Consider the following 19135-nt stretch of genomic DNA (forward strand, 5'->3'; position numbering starts at 1 on the left):
TATAGATTGACGGGCGTTATAGCGTTTACTTTGCCAGAGGAGCTCATTATTAGCCCAACGGGCCCATTTCGGAGCAAGCGCTTTCTGCAATTTGCCTCCGCCGTCTCCTTTGTGATATTCACAAGGAAGTAGTTTGCCCGAAAGTACTTCGAGTATGTCGAGGCCCTTTAATTAATCTAAACGAATATGTACGTAAAAGTATATAATTGAAATAAACGCGTTGTGCTCACATGAAGTGTCTCAGAAGGTCATAGATAATTAATTTGGCAAGCGCAGAAAGTAATATCTCTTAAGCTATACTTGATACAACTAGTAAATAGTTTAATCGTTGTAGATTGTGTGTAAGTAGAAGTTGTTTTCGGATAATATCGAGCAATACATACATTAAGGAGGAGCAAATTTTGTGTATCAACTCTGATATATATATGATTAAGAAGTGTTTCGCTATATATTCTGCTGCTTAATACAGGACAGGTAAGTAAATATAAGCGCGACTACCTTATTATAGAAGAATACCTCAATAAACGCGCCTTCGTTCAGTATTGTGCCTACGTATAATGCACTCCGATCTGCACGCTTAAAATATGCTTGTCTAAACGCAACTTAACAGTTAAAGTTAAAACTGTGAGGCTGCTCTATTCTACTGTGAAATATGTATGGCTGGAATGGTGCGATATACTCTAAAGTAAAAAGCTGTTAGCGAGTATCATAAGTAGCACATGATTACAGCCAAATAGGTTGATGCCAGCCTGATTTGGGGGTAATGCGCATTTGTTGAAACGCGCTACCATAGTAGCCATGAGCGGGTGGCCGTTGCTGGCTCAATTTTAGCGTTGGCAAATGGCTGCCATAAAGTATGCTTACCAGTCCGTTTCGTAAACACCAAATAAGTTCAGCAAAATCGGCCTCGACCAGACTTTTTGGTGGGGAAGGGGAGGGGGCAAGTCCTTGATAGTATTCTCAAGAAGCTGTTTCAGCAACTTATTCACATAGTAAAAACAACCAAATAAAAAAAAACGTATTTAGCCTGTGAACGCGTTTTCTATTCATACATAAAACGTATTTTTTGAATATTATACAAGAACTTCGTAAATAATACGCTATAAATTAAAGGTTAGTTGCAATGAGCACTAAGCTAGAAACAGTCGAAGCGACGACCATTTTTTACTACAACAGGCCATACATTTTATGTAGACGGTTGCTTCCTTTATATGCCGAGAGCAATCTTAATTAAAAGTTTGTTTTAATTAAACAAATAAATAACCGATTTAAGTCACTTCCTTGAGATACTAACGTCGAACGCCCTGACAGAAAAAAGCCATGTTAAAAACTCGCTATCTTATGTTTCATTGAGATAATGCTTTAATTTTGTCCTGTGTGTTACAAAGCGATTTTGGATACTCTTTCCTTCAGACATTTTAAAACGTTATCGATTGCAGAACGTTCGCTTTAAATTATAAGGCGAATCGTGGTATCGAACACTGGAAAACCTGTACGTTGAATACTGTTGCGTTTGTTTCCGCACATCCATTTATTTATTGGCTCTGTATGCGGTGCATACAATCATATTTGACGCTCTGATAAAATAGCGAAACTGGCCTATCACATTAGAGCCTTTATTCTTCATACGCTTATGATTTTCGTTTCGGTTTGTGGAACTTCTTGCTACGATGCCTATTTGTGGGTCGAGCGACACTGGGAAGGCTCTGATGTGTCGCCTTTTGCCCGGCGGACGTTAACCGCCAAGGCACTTGTCCTTCTCGGTAATTATACGCGTAGTGTCAATTATGCTCAATGTCAAGCAGACGATCACAGCTTCAAGGGTGAAAAGGGAAATATCTTTTTTAGCTTAAAAATCATCTCGGACTCCCGAGGCGTCGTATATCGTTTCTTTCATACAATAGACGAACAAGATATTGCTTTGTTTTGGCTTCACTAGAACGAACATTGCCGACTGATATTGCTCCGTATTGGTCGAATTTATTTTGGGGATACTTCGGTATCTGGTATTCTGTGCTACGCCGATGGAAACAGTATGCAAGATACTATTTCTTTTTCATATAACAATGTACGCTACAAAAAATTAACGACGGCTTTATCATACGGATGTTTAGAAGTTCCTAAGTGCATAAACTTTAAATATACAGCGGCGTATTACTAAGCGAAAAGGTCATCAGATATTCTTTCTACTTAAATCTTCTAAACGTTAACCATTATACAGGTATATAGCAGCTAAAAGAAGTTACTTTATAAGGCAACTGAGAAAAGGATAAAGTAGGCTCATTTAAGCGGCTGATCATTTATCACCATCGAGACCCTGTCCTTACTGCGCTGATCTTTATATAGCCATATAAGAAGTAGAGACAAAAAAAACGTTCCTACTTAAACGAAACTATTATTTATCCGTTTAATGAGTAGCAGCTAAATAATATGATCAGCGACGAACTGTGAGAAAGACACGCGCATTGTGTGTATCTATGACATTCGCGTTGTGTGTATCTATTGCGAGTCAATCAATAATAACAATATAGCTTAAACAGTAACAGCGAATCTTTCCTCTGCAGAGTCGGCAGCCTACATGCAATCGATAACCCCATTGCAGTGTATCTCTTTCAATTCGCGTGTACGGATCAACCCTACGAAACTGTCACCGAGCGGCAGAAAAACCTCCTTCGATTGAGCGAACGAGTATCGGTTTTACATACTTGTCCGAAAAATCCATCCCGTCTATACTTTTTTGTTGCATAATTAAACGTTCCGTTACTTATACCATGTTTGTGTGCCGCGCACCAATGGATACAAATCGTTCCGAAGGCCATAATAGTACCCTCTTTTGCCGAACGGAAAGAGGAACAAGGGAGTGGTGGTTTGTGGTAATTTCGGACGTTGACGTCTGGATGCGGCATGGTCGTGGTTGCCATTGGCGTGATTGTTGTTATTTTCTGCCTGACGAAACTATTATTACTATTGTTATAACCGCTTTTCTAGCTGTTACTATCGTGGGATTCAGTTGAAGACTTTTACTGTGCATGCTTCGTCGTCCCGTCTGAGTCCTCACACTACCATCGTTGACGTAAATTGTAGTCTTTGTCATTTAGTGGTTTACTCGTCTATTCAGTCATGAGTAACAAATGTCAGAAGGGCATCACTGTAGTGCATAAACCAACCATGGGCTCTTCTTATTCACAGCGTACTATTTAACTCAGTGCCAGATTGGCGGACCGATAAAGCTCTATACAAATACCAGATACAGACAGATGTATCAAAGACAAACAGTACCCCGTATCAAACAAACCATTTGAATTTAAGACGCTCTTGTATGATGGAACTTAATTATGTTGGCTTGGAATAGTAAGTCATACACTTCCTCAATGGCATATCGTTTTGAGTCTTTTGAAAAATAAAAGTTATTTGTTCAAAGTTTATTCAGAACGCGACAATCCGTGTTTTTTCATCATTCAAGTCCTGTTTATGTCGTTATCGCCAAGAACTTTCTTGGATTGTATGCATGCATCTCATCGATTGACTTTGAAAGGCCATCGGAAACAATTCGGCATTTCGCGTGCCGTCATTATTAACTGATGTCATAGCCCTTCTTTTCGCTGTATGAATGTGTGTAGTGCTTCTATGCATCATTATACAAATTTTCAGCACCCTATTATGTTCAGGAAAACTATGGCCGGCCTTACTTTCATTTTTTCTCGTGCAGCGTTATCAAGGAGCTAATGTTCGCCAAAATTATCTTATCCCTTTCATATGCGAGTCTGAGAGGACAGCGGTAATTGTGGATGGGGGGTGCGTTGATGGACCCACCGCAACAAACGCTTAGTCGACGCTGATATAAAAGGTGCATATGCTCCTTTGGTGCGTTTACGTATGTCTCTAAAGAACCAAAAATGCCTCGTATTTTATAGCGATACGCGAACAAAGTACACTTTTCAAAATAAATGTACCATAAACGTCCTATGTTGGATTCCTTTGTTACTATAAAATACGTATTAAAGTTGCTATGCCTTTTAGGTCGTTGTTTTGATTATACATGCATTTAAAAATCGCTTTGGAAAAATGAAACAGGACGCTTATGCGGTTGGCCTGCTTCTGACTTCAGAGCGGCTGTATGATGCAGTGCACGATACTCATCTCGAATTAGCACCTATTGCGCCTAGCGGACATAAGGTCTTTCGGTGATGGGTTTGGCCGTCGCGAAGAAACAATATTAAGCAGAAGATGTTTGCCGTAAAGTGTATTCCAATTATTTTAAACAATTCCAAAAAAACAGGGGCTGCTCACGATAGATGAAGCTCAACAATATTTAATATCAGGTTGTGGAAAATGTACTATCCATTTCAAACCAAAATGGAAACAAATATAGTTTTATATTTTAAAACAATACCATTGAAGTAAAATTTTTATCGATAATTGTCATTCTTGGTAACACTCCAATTGCGCCACTGTATAACTTCTGTCGATCGTGGGCAAAAGACTGCGATAAGTTTCGGCGATAAAGTGAAAATAAAGTAGCGCCGCTAAGGAAGTTCTGTGAGAACCGAAATAGACGATAGCTTGATGATACGAGATATTATGAGTTACACAGAGGATTAAAAATTTCCATTCAAGTTCTCTTAACTTTGTCTGGTATTATTACAACGAACTCGACGGTCTCACTGGTCCCGATCAATTTTTTCAGTGGCTTATTGTATTCTTGTTAGCAGAGGCCTGAGTCAATCGTTTTGCTAGCTGGCAGCAATGATCCTACACTATTCCTTTTCAAGCCCATTAAACAGATAGGATTACTGCTTCAGTCTGGGTTTCATTTTTTATTTGCATAACATTGCCGAACAAGATCCATGTTCCCTCACGCGTGACTTAATTTTGTTACGCTTCTATGCGAATGGAATTACGATTGAATAAGTTCTTTAACGTCAAGTTCAGGCCAAAGCTTTTTGTAGCCAGCTTTTTCCAAAGGGTTGAACAGTTTTTCTTTTTAATTCCAATTATTTTAAACAATTTCAAAAAAATAGGGGGTATTATGTTTAGTTGTATGGCAATATCTAATAGAAGCGAAGTGGCGATTTTACTCAGCTTTCATCAAATTTTTCCTTAGTTAATGGACCACTACGAGCAATATCTTTCACATTTACTTTGCGAGATATGTGACTTTGAAATCATCTAGCTAGAAAAACGGCTAGTACTTTTTTCGAAAGGTCCTTCAAAGTAAATCTATATTAACTATATTTATGTATTCAGACTGTGAAACCGTTAGCCAGGATAGAGTTACATTTTTTAAATACTGGTTGACGGTAACCGCTTCGAGTCACTTGGCTTCATCTAAAAATACATCATATATCAATCAATAATAAACAAGGCAAAAATATAGTCGTTGTTCATAAACAATGATGCACGGCTCTAAGATAAATCCCGTATCATTCTACGCAGGGAACTAGCATTCATAGTCAAGGGTCTACTAGTGGTATTTACAGCTTATTGCACACAATGAGTGTAAAAACCTTCGTGCATTTCGAAGCAAATAAATCTAGGCGGGACATGTTCTGTGCGTTTTTAATGTATCAGCACCTTGTTCTAGCATTAGTTCAACTTTCAGGTTTAACGTCCTGAAAGAATTTTACTGGGTTTACTGGTAAAATATAGACATTCATTCCGCTTTGTAAATTGGCTTACGTCAGGCGAAAGATTAATCTCTATTTGTTTGGTCATCCAGTTCTGTCGCTGTGCTAGTAGTAGGCAGATCGTACGTTGAAGTAAGAATCAAACAATTCCATCCAGCTATCTGAACTGCGTGTGCAGCCCGAAACAGCTGCAAGTATGCATCGTGAAGTGTACATCGGTAACCGACAGCCAACCCGGCGCGACAGCGGCGTACAACCTTTGAGGCGACCCGATTCCTTTTTTATCCCTCTTGGCCGTTCACCTATACCCAAGGAGTCATGCAAGAACTCATGTCAGACCGGAGTTTCGAGTGTCAGCTGAGTTCAGGTTTCTACGCAACCCTATTGCAGCGGCATCTTGACTACCGTTACCATCACCGTCATTATCAGTTTCGGTAAAGCTATTGTTGTGAAGGGGATTCAGCGGCGCGAGGGTACGTCAAGATGGAGTAGGAAGCTTCGAACGCTAATGGGCTATGAGCAAATTACGGACAGCGGGGTCAGCTCTTTGGGTAGAAATTTGCATGAGCACACGAAGCGCCTGTCGTGTTGTGCTCCCAAATATCAGCGGTTAGAATGGCACGTCGTCGTCCATCGAACCTCCTAGCTTAGTGATACTATCCTTATACCGAGCTGATTATGAATTACGCGTGTCGAAAGCTTGCCAAGTCATCCATGCTGCTTCGATGAGTTCGTCTATTTAGTTCAGGAACAACCACTGGATTTCATGTCTGCAGCCTCAAATAGCAACTGTTACCGGGGTGACTGTCAATTTTTAGACCTAATGCTAACTCCGTTTTCGCTGAGAGCAGCGGCGCCACAAGAAGGAGATATGCAATTTAGATGGGGGGGCCTGAGAAGAGAGAACGGCGAGCACGCTTATCCACATTAACCCGCGGACACGCAGCTTATCATTGCCATTGCCGTCTTCGTCGCCTTCGTGCCATACCGTCTACGTGGAGATGTACGAAGCCTTAAGTTTGTTCAGTTCAGACGCTTTTCCTTGGGGAATAATCAATAAGTCAGGCGTTCCGATAGCCAGGTTCCGCGTTGGTCTCAGCATTCGGATATGTCTGTTGATCTCTCAGGAATCAGGCAGTTAAAAGGAGATGGTGGAAGTGGCATTGGCGGCTCTGCAATGTGGCCGACGATTGTCGAGGCCATTTAAACCGTTTGCTCTATCTTGAGCTGACGTGGTCACAGAGTACGTAGGGTTAAGTACGCCTAAAGATATATCAGATTAGTTGAAGACCAATGCATGTACACTTTAGTAGGACCAATAACATCTGTTGCTGGGGCAACTAGGAGAATGTTTGGTGTGAAAGCTTCTAGGAATCGACTACATGGTGCCCTTCTTGACAATATAGCTTCACAAAGAAGTTGCACTAGTAGCCATTCGCGATCTTACCGCGATAAGGTTAAAGAAACATATGCACTGCTGTATGTTCCTCATATCTCGACACCTTGTACAAGGTCTATCCTATGCACAAATATCAATACGCACATTGGTCATGTATCGCATCACGTCGTCGAACAAACTGAAAAGGAGTAAATTCTGCTAACTGCGCAAAAGGAAATTCCTGCTGCCTATACCTACGGTCACAATTCGCGTTTGCGGCTACTATATTGCCCTTCCCGCTGCTTCTACGCGAATCTACAATATGCCTTCACTCGTTACGGGCAGCGGATGGTAGACGGCCAATGGTGGCGCCAGCATCAGCAATGGAGGCGCCGGTGTTGTCTTTCTGACCGGTCGAAGTTAGTTACTGCAAGGCTGGACCATCCTTTCGATAATTCGCTGGCATTAGTTTGGATGAGGTGAGGAAAAAGGACAAAAAGCAACAGCAGGAAAAAAGTTCTATATCGGAAGTTGTTTCAACATTCCGCTTGTTTTTTTCGTCGGTCCATCAGCGCCTCCTGGTCTTTAGCGAGAATTGTACATTATCAGGTTTGCTGGTTCAGAGAAAATTCCATAGAGTAGATATTGCGGTATAGTTTTGCGCTCTCTCTTTCGTAGACTGTAGCGCTGAGTATTGTTAGGAAACCTAGAAGGTCTGCTTAGTTCGGAGGGGTTCTGTGGTCTGTTTTGTGTGTGTAGTTGATCTTAGGGTATGACGACTGTAGAAGTACGCGGATATTGCACTCGCGGCGCAACAGCCCCTTTGGTTGAACTTGTGTCTTACTATGTTGCACATAGAAGCGGAGAGTGAACCAGGGCAGCAAAAAGTAGGACATGACGCCTTCGCCTCATCTATAGTCGTTTCTATACATTGATACACAACGCCGACATTGATACGCCGGTATTGACTGTCGAAACACGAGTGGGAACCTTAAATCCCTATAAAGTTGTACAGAATTTGCATAGGCGTCGCTTGTCACTCGTCGACGACGCTACATAAATCTGATGAAAAGACTTAACAAAGTTCTCTTATAACTTTGTAGGTAAGTTGTTTTTCTGAGCTCTCTTAGAGTTCAGAAAAAAACAATCGTACAGTCGCTCTTACTGCAGTGAGACGAGACGGCCTTGGAAAAATTCACAAGTAGATAATGCAAATCGGATCACATATTTAGCGTTGGCTAGCCTCTAATACGTTCTCATTATTGTTGAACCATATGTTTACATATCAATAAATGATCAGTCATACTACGATCTCGCGTCGCCGTTTGTTGTGTTTCGAACAATACTATCCTACTAGTGATTCCCTTTGCGACGAGTGCGTGGCATCGGCGTTACATGAAAATCTCTCGAACAAAATTTTACCTGGTTCTTAGAAGTTGAATTATCAGTATATTTGTATATCACAACTACATTTTGTTAGATGCAACAATAGGCATTGAAACGCGCTGGTGGTTGCGTTGCATTGCCTGCAAGCGGACGTTCTCGTTATAGAAACGGTTCTTCCTGTCCCCGAAGGTCAGGACAGGAAAATGAAGACTGCCTTCACAATGGACGGGGCCCTCTTGCAGAATTTTTTTGTTAGCCATTAGCTTCCAAACAGAAACTAAAAAGGTCATATTATTCGAATCATGTTCTCAGACTGTTTTATATCTGATCACAGAACGATATGTTACTCTGAAATACTGGACCCGATGAAAAGTTTAGACAACATCGGTTTGCGGCTGGCATAGAGCAATGTATATCCTGAGGAAAAAAACGAGTTACTTGTTATTTGCTCTAATCGTAAGTTAACATGATGACGTGATATACGTCATCATGTTAACTTACGATTGCACAATTAATTTCCGATTCTCACAACATTGACGAAATCGAACGAAATAGTACAGCTGTTAGAAGTGGATGTTGCACACACAGAACTAAGAGGATGCACACCGTTGTGAAACGTATTTCGTTGGCGAGACGTAAGTCAGCAAAACGTTGACTATCCGGCCACTGACGACCAATGCAGCTTTATACATGTACTAATCAATGTACGCTTATTCAAGTTATTACAATCAAAAGTTAGAATCTATAGAAATAGAAAAATAATTCCCCTATACAACGTCTACTTCATTCGTTCTATGCTATGCTAATGAGATGTTGCTATTTCGTATCATAGCCCATTACTTATTCGAAACCGATGGTTATGCTGTTCGATGATTTTTCTCCCCAAGGCGCCTCTCTCGCCGTCGAGCGTACCACTTATTTTTTTTTGTATGTTATTTCGCGAAACGTTTAACTAACGCAAAGCTAACTTAATCCATACGATTATTTATGAGCTGAAATTATAACATCACTGGGCGTATCAATGAAAACTCAATGCCGAACTAAGGTCAATACAGCAACCAACGATGGGAGCGCACGACAACAACTGTGAACGAGCCTCTTGCTGAAATACCAATAACTTGTAGAAAATTTCAATGCAATTTGAGTTTCAACAGATGTCCCTTTGTACATGTACATTTGATCGTTACCCATTTATATATACGCTGCTTTCACTTGGTATGGATTAAACCATAAGGTAGGTTTCAGAACGCTTTGACGATACCTTTTCATAGTAATTTCTCGATCGTATCATCTACTTAACTTGGCAGACGGTTTTTTGTCAGAGACGGTCAAAGCAGGCTGTAAGATTGAATCCTTATGCGTTCGTGTATGTATTGGTAGTAATGCATCGGTCAGTCAACGCTTAAATCGCTCCTTTTCATTTCCTTGAGGAAACACCAAACGGCATTGAAAGATCGCTTTTAACTGCGGAGCGTCGTGTTTAGAAAAATGGAATGATTAAAACGAACTAATTGCCGATTTCGTGCGTTAATACTCGTGTACCTAAAACTTAGTGACTTATCAATGATAAGATTGAATAATGGTCATATCGTATACTTTCCATATTGAAGATTATACGCTCCATTTAAAAGCAATCAAAACAACGCCAAGCGCGCGAAAAACAAAAAGAAAAAACTCGATTTCAGAAGATTTGCTCGCATTCTCTGTTTTGCTCCCGGTTATTTCTCGAACGCTATGCCCACACTCTTTCATTAACTATGTTCGACCTTGGCGAAAGCCCAGTATCGCAACCCAGTTATTTACGTACAAGCTATCGATGCATCTTGAGCATGCACCACTTTCATACACTTATCTATCATGTTACCGAACGAACAATTCTAATAAGTTAAAAGTAGCTTTAAAGGTTTACTGAATATTAGTTAACAAGATTCCGGTGTCTATATATGGTGAGGGACGCTTTTTTTTTCTACCTCGAACTGAGTTTCTCATCCGGTTGATGAATAATTTCCTCATACTGTGTGGTGTTTGGTGTTTGCCAAAGGTAACTGGTGCTCATCAGCTTTAAAGGTAGCCTTTAATCTAATCATTTATTCTGGGTGTCTACTGCCAAATATTGTCAAGAACGATCGAACTGCTTGTGATTAATAAAAAAGTGCTTCTGCCATCAGTCGTACGCTGATCAAACGAGACTTCACAGGCAATCATCCTTCACCGCAAACATAAACTACCATTTTTCGTTTTTGGATGAACAACGCTATAATACAATCACCGGCCTGTTTTCGTGAAAGCCTCAAACATCGTTATACCTGACTCGAACATGCGCAATATAGAAAGCGTCGATTTGGATTATATGATCATTATTTTCAGTAACAGTTTTGTGGCTCACATTTACGCCAGGGGCACATCCGCCTTTTCCCAAGTAAATTATGTTCTGCTTGCGCATGAAACGTTTTTCCCATCTTCTTAAGACGATGCAAATTTCACTTAGTGAACTTACAAGATTAAAAATAGGAAGTTTGAATATGATAGTTTCTAGACAATGCGTTTTTGAACTCTAGTACATACACGTCAGCAAATAAGATAAATAAAAGTAAGTTTTCGAAAAAGCACCTCTGGCCTGCCGTAAACAACTGACATTGAAACGGTCTTGGAGTATTCATAGTCACAACGTATAACGAAAGGAAAGTATTTTGAACGATACAACGAACGGCCTTCATCTGTTGTCTGTACGAGCCAATTTGTGCTAACGAAGATCTGAAATACACGCTGATGAATTTTTTCTACCGTAGCGCTATTTTTTAAACCATAGTGTTAATCCATCAGAGCCTAATATGTACATTAAACGCGTTCATTTCGCATTGAAAAAGCGTTGAAGTAACCACTGTTACTTTACGACACTAAAGTGTATATATAGCGTTTCTGCTTTTAGCGGGTAGCGGTGGGGAAGGGGGGGGGGATTCACTTGAACCTTGAGGGCGCCTTTTGTTTACCAATGACCTCGAAAATAAACTGGTTACATTGATTTGTATTAAACTTTAAATGTCAACTCTCATTCATAATGTTGCAGATTGTTGATGAGCCGGCGATACTGGTCTTGGACCCGCGAAATGGTTCCCTTTTGGAGGCATTTGGACGGAGACGCTTCATCCTACCTCACGGACTGTATATCGACTTCGAAGATAACATCTGGGTCACCGATGTGGCATTGCATCAGGTATATCGAATGTTACTATTTATCTATTTTCACTTTTAAGCTCCTAACGTTTTCTAGTGCGAAACGCATTCTGTTTTGCATAATACCGTGTATTCGACGAATCGCCTTGTCGGAAGTCGTTCTTGCTATCTTAGAACAAGAAAATACAATTACTGAAAATGTCAAACGTTCTTTTTTATTATGAAAAAATCAGCAGTCGAAACGATAGAGTTGTCCGGGTTCATAATGCTAAAACAAATAGACGCTAACGGAGCATAGAGGGCTCGAAACTAACCGCGTCTATTTAGGCTGCCACTTAGGTAATGCTCTGCAACTTCACGACAAGTATACAGATTTGGATACGCTTGGTATCACCGTACCGAAGTATGAATCTACAAATTCTTTAGCTTCGTAGCTTTCATCAACATATGTAAAATCCGTTAGCCAAAAACCATGATAAGGGCTTCACCATCCGTCACAGTAAATCAATAAGCTCGGGATGTCTCCATTTTAAGGGTGTGCATCTTACAACCATGTATTCATCACTGCACGATTTCCTACTTATTCTGCCCACGCGTTTGCAAAAGAAGGAACTATTAAAAAAATTAGACGTGTATATAGTTTTTAATATTCATATATATATTTCATGCTTGATTCATATAAATATACCTATTAAGCCTCAAACAACCTTGAAGACCTGACTAAGTACGTGGCAACTTGGTTTTCATTATATAGTTCACACGGCCATAATCCAGTCACTCCATGCCCTCAAAACGTCGCAGATTCGTATAGCCTCCGATGTTATCTCTATAGTTCGTGACAGGAGGTCGCACGTGCCCCGGCGTAACTCTCAACCGCAATTCTCTATTGCTGCCTTTGTCTTTGTGTTTCTGTCTTGCCCTATAGCTGTTGTGATTGAGGATAGAGATGGAGAAAAAGGAGGAAAGAATATGCCGTTGTTTAATATTTTCCATGAATGGCTTTGCCAGGCGCTGCATAGTACTAGCCGCCCAACAAAGTCCCGAGAACGGTATAGATAGTCGTCCGTGATATACGATTTCATCTCAGACTGTATGTATTTCATCCTCAGCCGCATCACTAACCACAACGATAACCCTTCCGTACACTAGATCTAGCAACTGGCAGTAGCCAATGTGGCATATAGATCATCCACTGCAACGTTTCGACCTCATTTGGGATCGTAATAAATCGAGCGCCTTTTACATAACGTATTATATTTTGGAACAATGCCCCTACATAAATGATAAAGTTTCAAGAGCTAGGAGCTGGTATACATTGAAGAAAATGCTTATACTTAAAAGATCCAAAAAGAGTACTTCTGCTGGCGCTGATTCGGATGGTGACAAAATGGTAGTGTTAAATAATATTTCATTTTGTAATAGCGAGGACAGGTCGATGCGTTGCCTAAGAATCCTTCAAACTCTTATAATTCAACTGACTAAAAATAGACAGTCTAACAATGAAAAAAATAATTTTCAGATACATTATGGATAGGCGATAAAAAGACAACTGTTGCGCTATCCTTCTACGTATAAGGACAGCTCCTCAAAAAGAAAAAATAGGCACTGGAAACGTTTAGTTCTCAGAAAAATCTGTTAACATGTAGCAACGAATATAAATTTTTAAGATCATCCTAATTTAATGTAATAGTGTATTCTATAATACGTATAATTAAAATGGGGATTTAAGGGACTAATCGAATTTGTTCGAAGTAAAACGCATGATTACAACATGCCGCAACTGGCTGGATGCGTTTACGTACGTTTTATGAGACCACGCTTGCTTTATAGGGCCATGAAAAGGTCTTACCCATTTGTACAATGATGTTCGGACGTTTTTGGCATGGGAGGGGCTTGACTAGAAATAAGAATATGGCAGAAATGCCTGCAAACTATTAAGGTCGAAAGGTTTTTTATTTTTGTTTTCGTTTCGTGCGCCGACGCCGCAGGCTGATGCTCCGCTAAAGGGTGAGCGGGCCACAGCGAAGCCTTATAAGCTGAAGGAAATGTTGGCTCGATTGGTTAGGTCCTCATTTAGTATAATAGAACGGGAAGAGAAAGATGCGGTCGATTGATGATTAAGAAGACTGCGCCACACGCTAGCAAGCGAGGTAAATGCTGTGTCTTTAATTTTGCCATCTGCCATGCCTGTTATCTTGTGCTGCACGGCCTCACTCTCCTTGTGCATTATTTAGAGGGGTGGATACCAAATGATGGCTGTTGAACGTTGGTGACGACAAGGAGCGAGCTATATATATATATATGCTAAACGGTCTAAGTCGAGGTAAGTTGCAGCGAACATGTTTATATACACCGTTAGGCAGTTATGAGTGCAAAGGACTTGAAAGGCAATTTGTCTGGCACATTTTTCTCACCGAACAATGATTTTGCCTCATTGGATTTTTAATCGTTTAAAGAAGTAGTGCTATTGTCGCCCGGGGATAACGATTCTAAAACATCAATAAATAAGGCTGTATTTTCCGGCAATTTTTTTTTTTCGGGAAACTATGTTGGTAACGGCCACTATTTTTGTAAGTTGAAGTTAATAGCCTTTACTGACTTTGTTGTTTGCAGTTGCATAAGTATAGTTAGTGTAAGTTAAACAATTTTGACATGTTACTCGTTTGCCTGTTTGGGATTGTACAAGTGCTACTAGTTTACCTACCGCTGGCGATATAGCAGCCTCGATTAATGATTTTTCTAGTCAATCTCCTTGCTGTAATTTTGAATTAACAAAAAAAAATATATGTTCTTGGAAAGGTAATGTTGGTTAGCTTACATACGCTAGTTGTCAGCTTGAATGCTTTTTAGTCATTCGAGCTACCTTTACTTGATCCCCCAAACTCCAAGCCCAAGTTCTTCTGTTAGTACCCATCGGTGTACAATTATTTACTCGTTTCTACATATATTCGTTGTAGGTAACAAAAAACCATTGAAAAAGGTATTCGGGTAAACTTGAATTCAAGAAAATTTCTCATAAACTGTACACCTTTTTACTGCATAGAACAATGATCATTATCAATATTGTATTAGCTTTACGGTCCGAACGCTAGTTCGTAACCCAGTTAGCAATAAATGAAAACATTATGATCATTGGCTGGTAAGTCGTTATTGATTTGCCTTCGTGAGCGTCGTTCGATCTATTCGATTATTATTGCTTACCACAAATCATCCGAACGGTTTTTCTTGTTTTACCTGACATCTTTTAATCGACGGATCTTCAAGGTTGAACGTTCTTAAGTGAAGTTCCCTGAAACGGTATCTCGTTTGGATAAGAACGATACGAAAATTAGTAATAGGTATTGTATACGGACGACAAAGGGTGGAACGGTTTGTTTTTGTGAAGTAAGCATTGTTTTCGGTGCTTGCAAAGCTTTCTTGCGAATCTGGTCTGTATCTTTTAAACGTAAAAAACGTATTATGACGACTGCAATCATTGGTACCGAAGAAAATATACGTATCAAATGCAAGCGCATTTACATACGCTAATCAATGCTTTTTTTTTTTCCCCGATATTTTAGTCTGGTTCAGCCAAATCACGAACATGCAGGCAACCATTATTATTCAATCACTGAAATTTTATTTGATTTGCTGGTAATAGCCAAAAAGCTCATAAATAGTAGTTGGCAACACATCTCAATATTAGGAAATATATGTAGAACAGTTTCACAAACAATTGTTATAGACAAACAAAATTAATATACTTAAAACAGCAGGACCTAAAAAATGAAAAATGGAGAGGTCAAAAAACGAAAAGGTTTTTAATCCTTCAACTGCCCGCCCCGCACCTTCATTGCTGCCTTGCCAGATTGTTTGAGCAAGGGGAACGCTGACAAAAAGGGAACATTTTTGGCTGTATATAACAAGAAGGTGCGCGACATAGTTCTAGCCTTGGTCCGCACCTCACGTCAACTGTGTTGACTAATTTAGACATTGTATTTCCACGGAATATGAAACTTTTTTTAAATTTACCTTTTTTTTTTACTGTGTTTATTCGCTAGTAATGACTTGTCGGAAATGTAACTTTGCCACGTATAGACCACATGGCCGTACATCGAAGTCCGTATAGCATATGGTTCCTATGTGAAATGTAAGTCCGATAAACGGTCACATACGGCCACAAAGTTCAACAACGTTTAAGATCAGATCCTCATTTCCTCTTGAGGAAGTCGGCAAACACCTAAGTAGGTTCTGTATCAACGGCAATTGCAGTAGTCATTTATTAATGAGCTATTGAATACATTAAAAACTGGAACTTACTCAACTTCAGAGAGGGCGTACGACAAGACGAAATACATCTGCCTACGAATCTACTTATGTAAGCAGCTTTCTCTTGGCTTTTTTTTTGCATCACACAAGGATACCAAGATGGCCTATCGGCTAAGCTGTTCACACGGAGTAGCTATTTGTCTATCTGTTCCTTTGTCTATTTCGCTTGCTTCATTGCGCCTCCGGTGAGCGTACCTTCGAATACGGTAGTATATTATCTGTATCGAGTAGTACCGACGGGGCTACCTGTCGTCTGAGGGACACATAAAATATTGTATATTTTCACGGTATTCCTGCCGATGGAAGCAGTGTTGTATAGTCATTAGAGGAAGCAATTCCTAGAGAAAAGAAGAACGAATCATGTAGTGCAGCGTCCCTCTGGTGTTGTACCATATTATATAATCGATGAAGAGGAGTTTCGAGATTGTCGGAGATACTTACTGTTAGTCGCACAAGTATCTTCCCAGCGTCGGGTACAATTATTAGGTAACAGCTGCAGCTTTCATGTTTAATCAAATCATTCAATATAGGCTTTCGTTGCTAATTTTATGAAATATGTGTTATGGTCCTAAATCAAGGGTACGTGACAGTTTGGGTAAAGTGTCTTGCATACGTATAAAAGCTAGCCGTTGAGCGTTGAAATGCTCAATGTTTTCTTGATCCGTATTTAGCTTACGTAATATGCATATGCATAGAAACGCGATGGAGAGATGTTCTGAATGTTCGACTCGACATTTTCTACGCATGGGCCAGGGGATTGTGGGGCGTGACATTAGTTACTTTCCGTGATACGGCATAGACCCTCACTAGAGGCTGGTAGCAATGCAAAGGCGGTACTATATGTAGTATGAGGAAGCCGCAAAGCTCCCTAAACATACGTACATACATATTTCTAGGATGATTCCTTCTCGATCACTTATTACAAATGAGATATTTCACAAAATAGGTCTTTATTATCCGTAAGTTTAATTTCCTCTGAATTTGATGAGACCGGCGTACCTCATAAACCATTGCATATAATTATCTATATTTGAATATATGGACATATGTGAACATTATCATCAACGTTTGATTTCTTTACTATCTGTTGAGCTGGGTCATTGATTTGTTGCATGTCAATATGAGCAGACCTTTGGAGGAGCGCGCTCTTTTACATATCTAACAACCACGTTCGCGGATAGTTTGGTGAAAAAAAAAAATACTAAATAAATGGGACGCTTTTCCTGTAACTTTATTAGATCTGTCATCAACTATGGCCGGTTTGACAGGTTGTACAATAATAAAGCTAGGGATTGTTGTGGCTCACTAAATGAGAACTATCTCTATCAGGGATAATAAAACACAGTGAATCTTTACATTGTACTATCTGATCCGTAGTTGTAAATGACGGTAGACGCTACATTGAATTTGCGGTGGTTCATCTATTAGATCTGTACACGATACTAAAACAATCACAGAAACGTTTTAGTTCATTATGGTCAACTTAGGCGTTTCTTGTTAATGGGATACGATACGATCGATGGTTATGCTGGTGGACAATTTTTTAGCCTGAACAATTACATTTTGCAGGTGTTCAAGTTCAGCCGCGGCTATAAGGATCATGCATCGCTCGTACTGGGAGATCGTTTTGTGCCCGGGTCAGACGAAACGCACTTCTGTAAACCCACAGACGTCGCTGTTACCACTCGAGGAATTGTATTTGTTAGTGACGGTTACTGTAACCAACGAGTTGTCGCATTTCATAAAAATGGGACATTCTTGAAAGCGTTCGGTCAGGAAGGTATGGCCATTTCATTAGTCGAATTAAATTCGCTTTAATGCTACAATCGTCGTCCCTTCGTCAAATGCATTATAGGCCATAATATTATGTAACAGTATAATCGTAATAAGTACGTTTTTTGATCTTAGCGTTGGCGGCCATAAAACGAGGGTGGATCATCGCTTGACTGTGTACGCGTACTTGACATTTCGATATAAATTTTAGTTAAATTAATGTAATTTTACCTCGGTCGTTGCAGAAAACATGCTCGTCGTTCATTCTCTGACACTTCTGGAGGCAAATGATACAATCTGCGCTGCTGATCGTGAGGGGGGTCGTGTTATCTGTTTCGACGCTGGCATCGAAAACCTCACAAACATGGGACGGGTCAGAAGACGCTACAGTCTTGATGAGGGAGAGAAGCCATACGCCATCGCTGCAAAGGGTAAAATATTAGTAGTTTATCTGAAGTATGTAATTTTGATTTGTCTGTAGATGTATACTCGTCTTTCGACTTGTCCATTTATAGCGGATTTTCAATCCGACATATCATTCAGAAGTGTCGAAAATACGCAGATGTCCCTCGGATGTCGATACGATCGTATTTTTAGCACATTCACCGGACAGGTCGATTGTAACGATTGAAGCAAATACGACGTATCTACATTTAAGCATGATGGTCGAAAGAGATAAGTGATGGACTTATTCGGACAGAAAAATTAATGATGGGTTATTTTCTGAGATTTTTCTGTTATCTTTTGACCAATTGGGCCTTCGATATGTGGAAGAGCTGTTAGGAGAGCCGAGCCTAAGGGGTACTATTGCGATTTCTAAGGCTTAACGCCCTGCCTCCGAGATTGTACCTCTAGCTTAAGCATATAATTCAATGCTTTGCAAACGAACATTTTCATCGAGAGAATACTGTTAGAATAGAACTTTAATATCATTGAACGGACAATTGAACGACAGTACGTTAAAGTTGCATCTATGGTTTGGCATAGCACGTATGTTACATATCTTACATACATATGAAATATGGGCTAGGTTTGACTTAAAATTACCTACTTTTGTCTCCTGAGCACCTAACATACGTCACGTAGTGAAAGTTCATGTTCTACCGCATGCGATAACTGGTACCACACTACGCTTTTTCTGTGTTGAATCAGCGGTTTTTTTACGTGCTAATCAATGATTCAAAAATAATTCAATTTTCAAAGATTTTCTAAATCAAGTCAATCGTAAGAAATTTAATGTAGAAGTTAACGTCGCGCGCATGATTAATGCAATCGGCTGAAGGTCAAGCTACTTTTATCTTTTTGCTAATAAGACAGCGTGTCGGCCCTCGGCAAGCACTTCTACGAAGTTCTTTCCTAATCAGGACTGAACAATGACATCAGCTTGGGTCGACTCACTATAAATTGCTCAATTGCTTTGTTTATTTACACATGTAGAACTTCAGTTTCTAAATATACTTTAGTGGTTACTTTATTTACCTTTATTGTT

The 19135-nt window shown here is 39.9% G+C and overlaps 1 protein-coding gene across 12 annotated transcripts in view; it reads left to right on the top strand.

The window, feature by feature from the left end:
• The window catches only part of LOC111262636 (peptidylglycine alpha-amidating monooxygenase), a 65800-nt gene that overhangs the window by 17143 nt on the left and 29522 nt on the right, over positions 1-19135 (top strand). For all 12 annotated transcript variants that reach the window (XM_086969250.1, XM_086969244.1, XM_086969246.1 and 9 more), the window contains exons 3-5: positions 11459-11605; positions 17443-17653; positions 17892-18077. In XM_086969250.1, coding sequence (XP_086825376.1) covers positions 11459-11605; positions 17443-17653; positions 17892-18077 — 544 coding nt within the window. The remainder of the gene's footprint in view (positions 1-11458; positions 11606-17442; positions 17654-17891; positions 18078-19135) is intronic.

This window comes from Varroa jacobsoni, unplaced genomic scaffold, assembly GCF_002532875.2.
Source record: "Varroa jacobsoni isolate VJ856 unplaced genomic scaffold, vjacob_1.0 scaffold_686, whole genome shotgun sequence".
Lineage (NCBI taxonomy): Eukaryota > Metazoa > Arthropoda > Arachnida > Mesostigmata > Varroidae > Varroa > Varroa jacobsoni.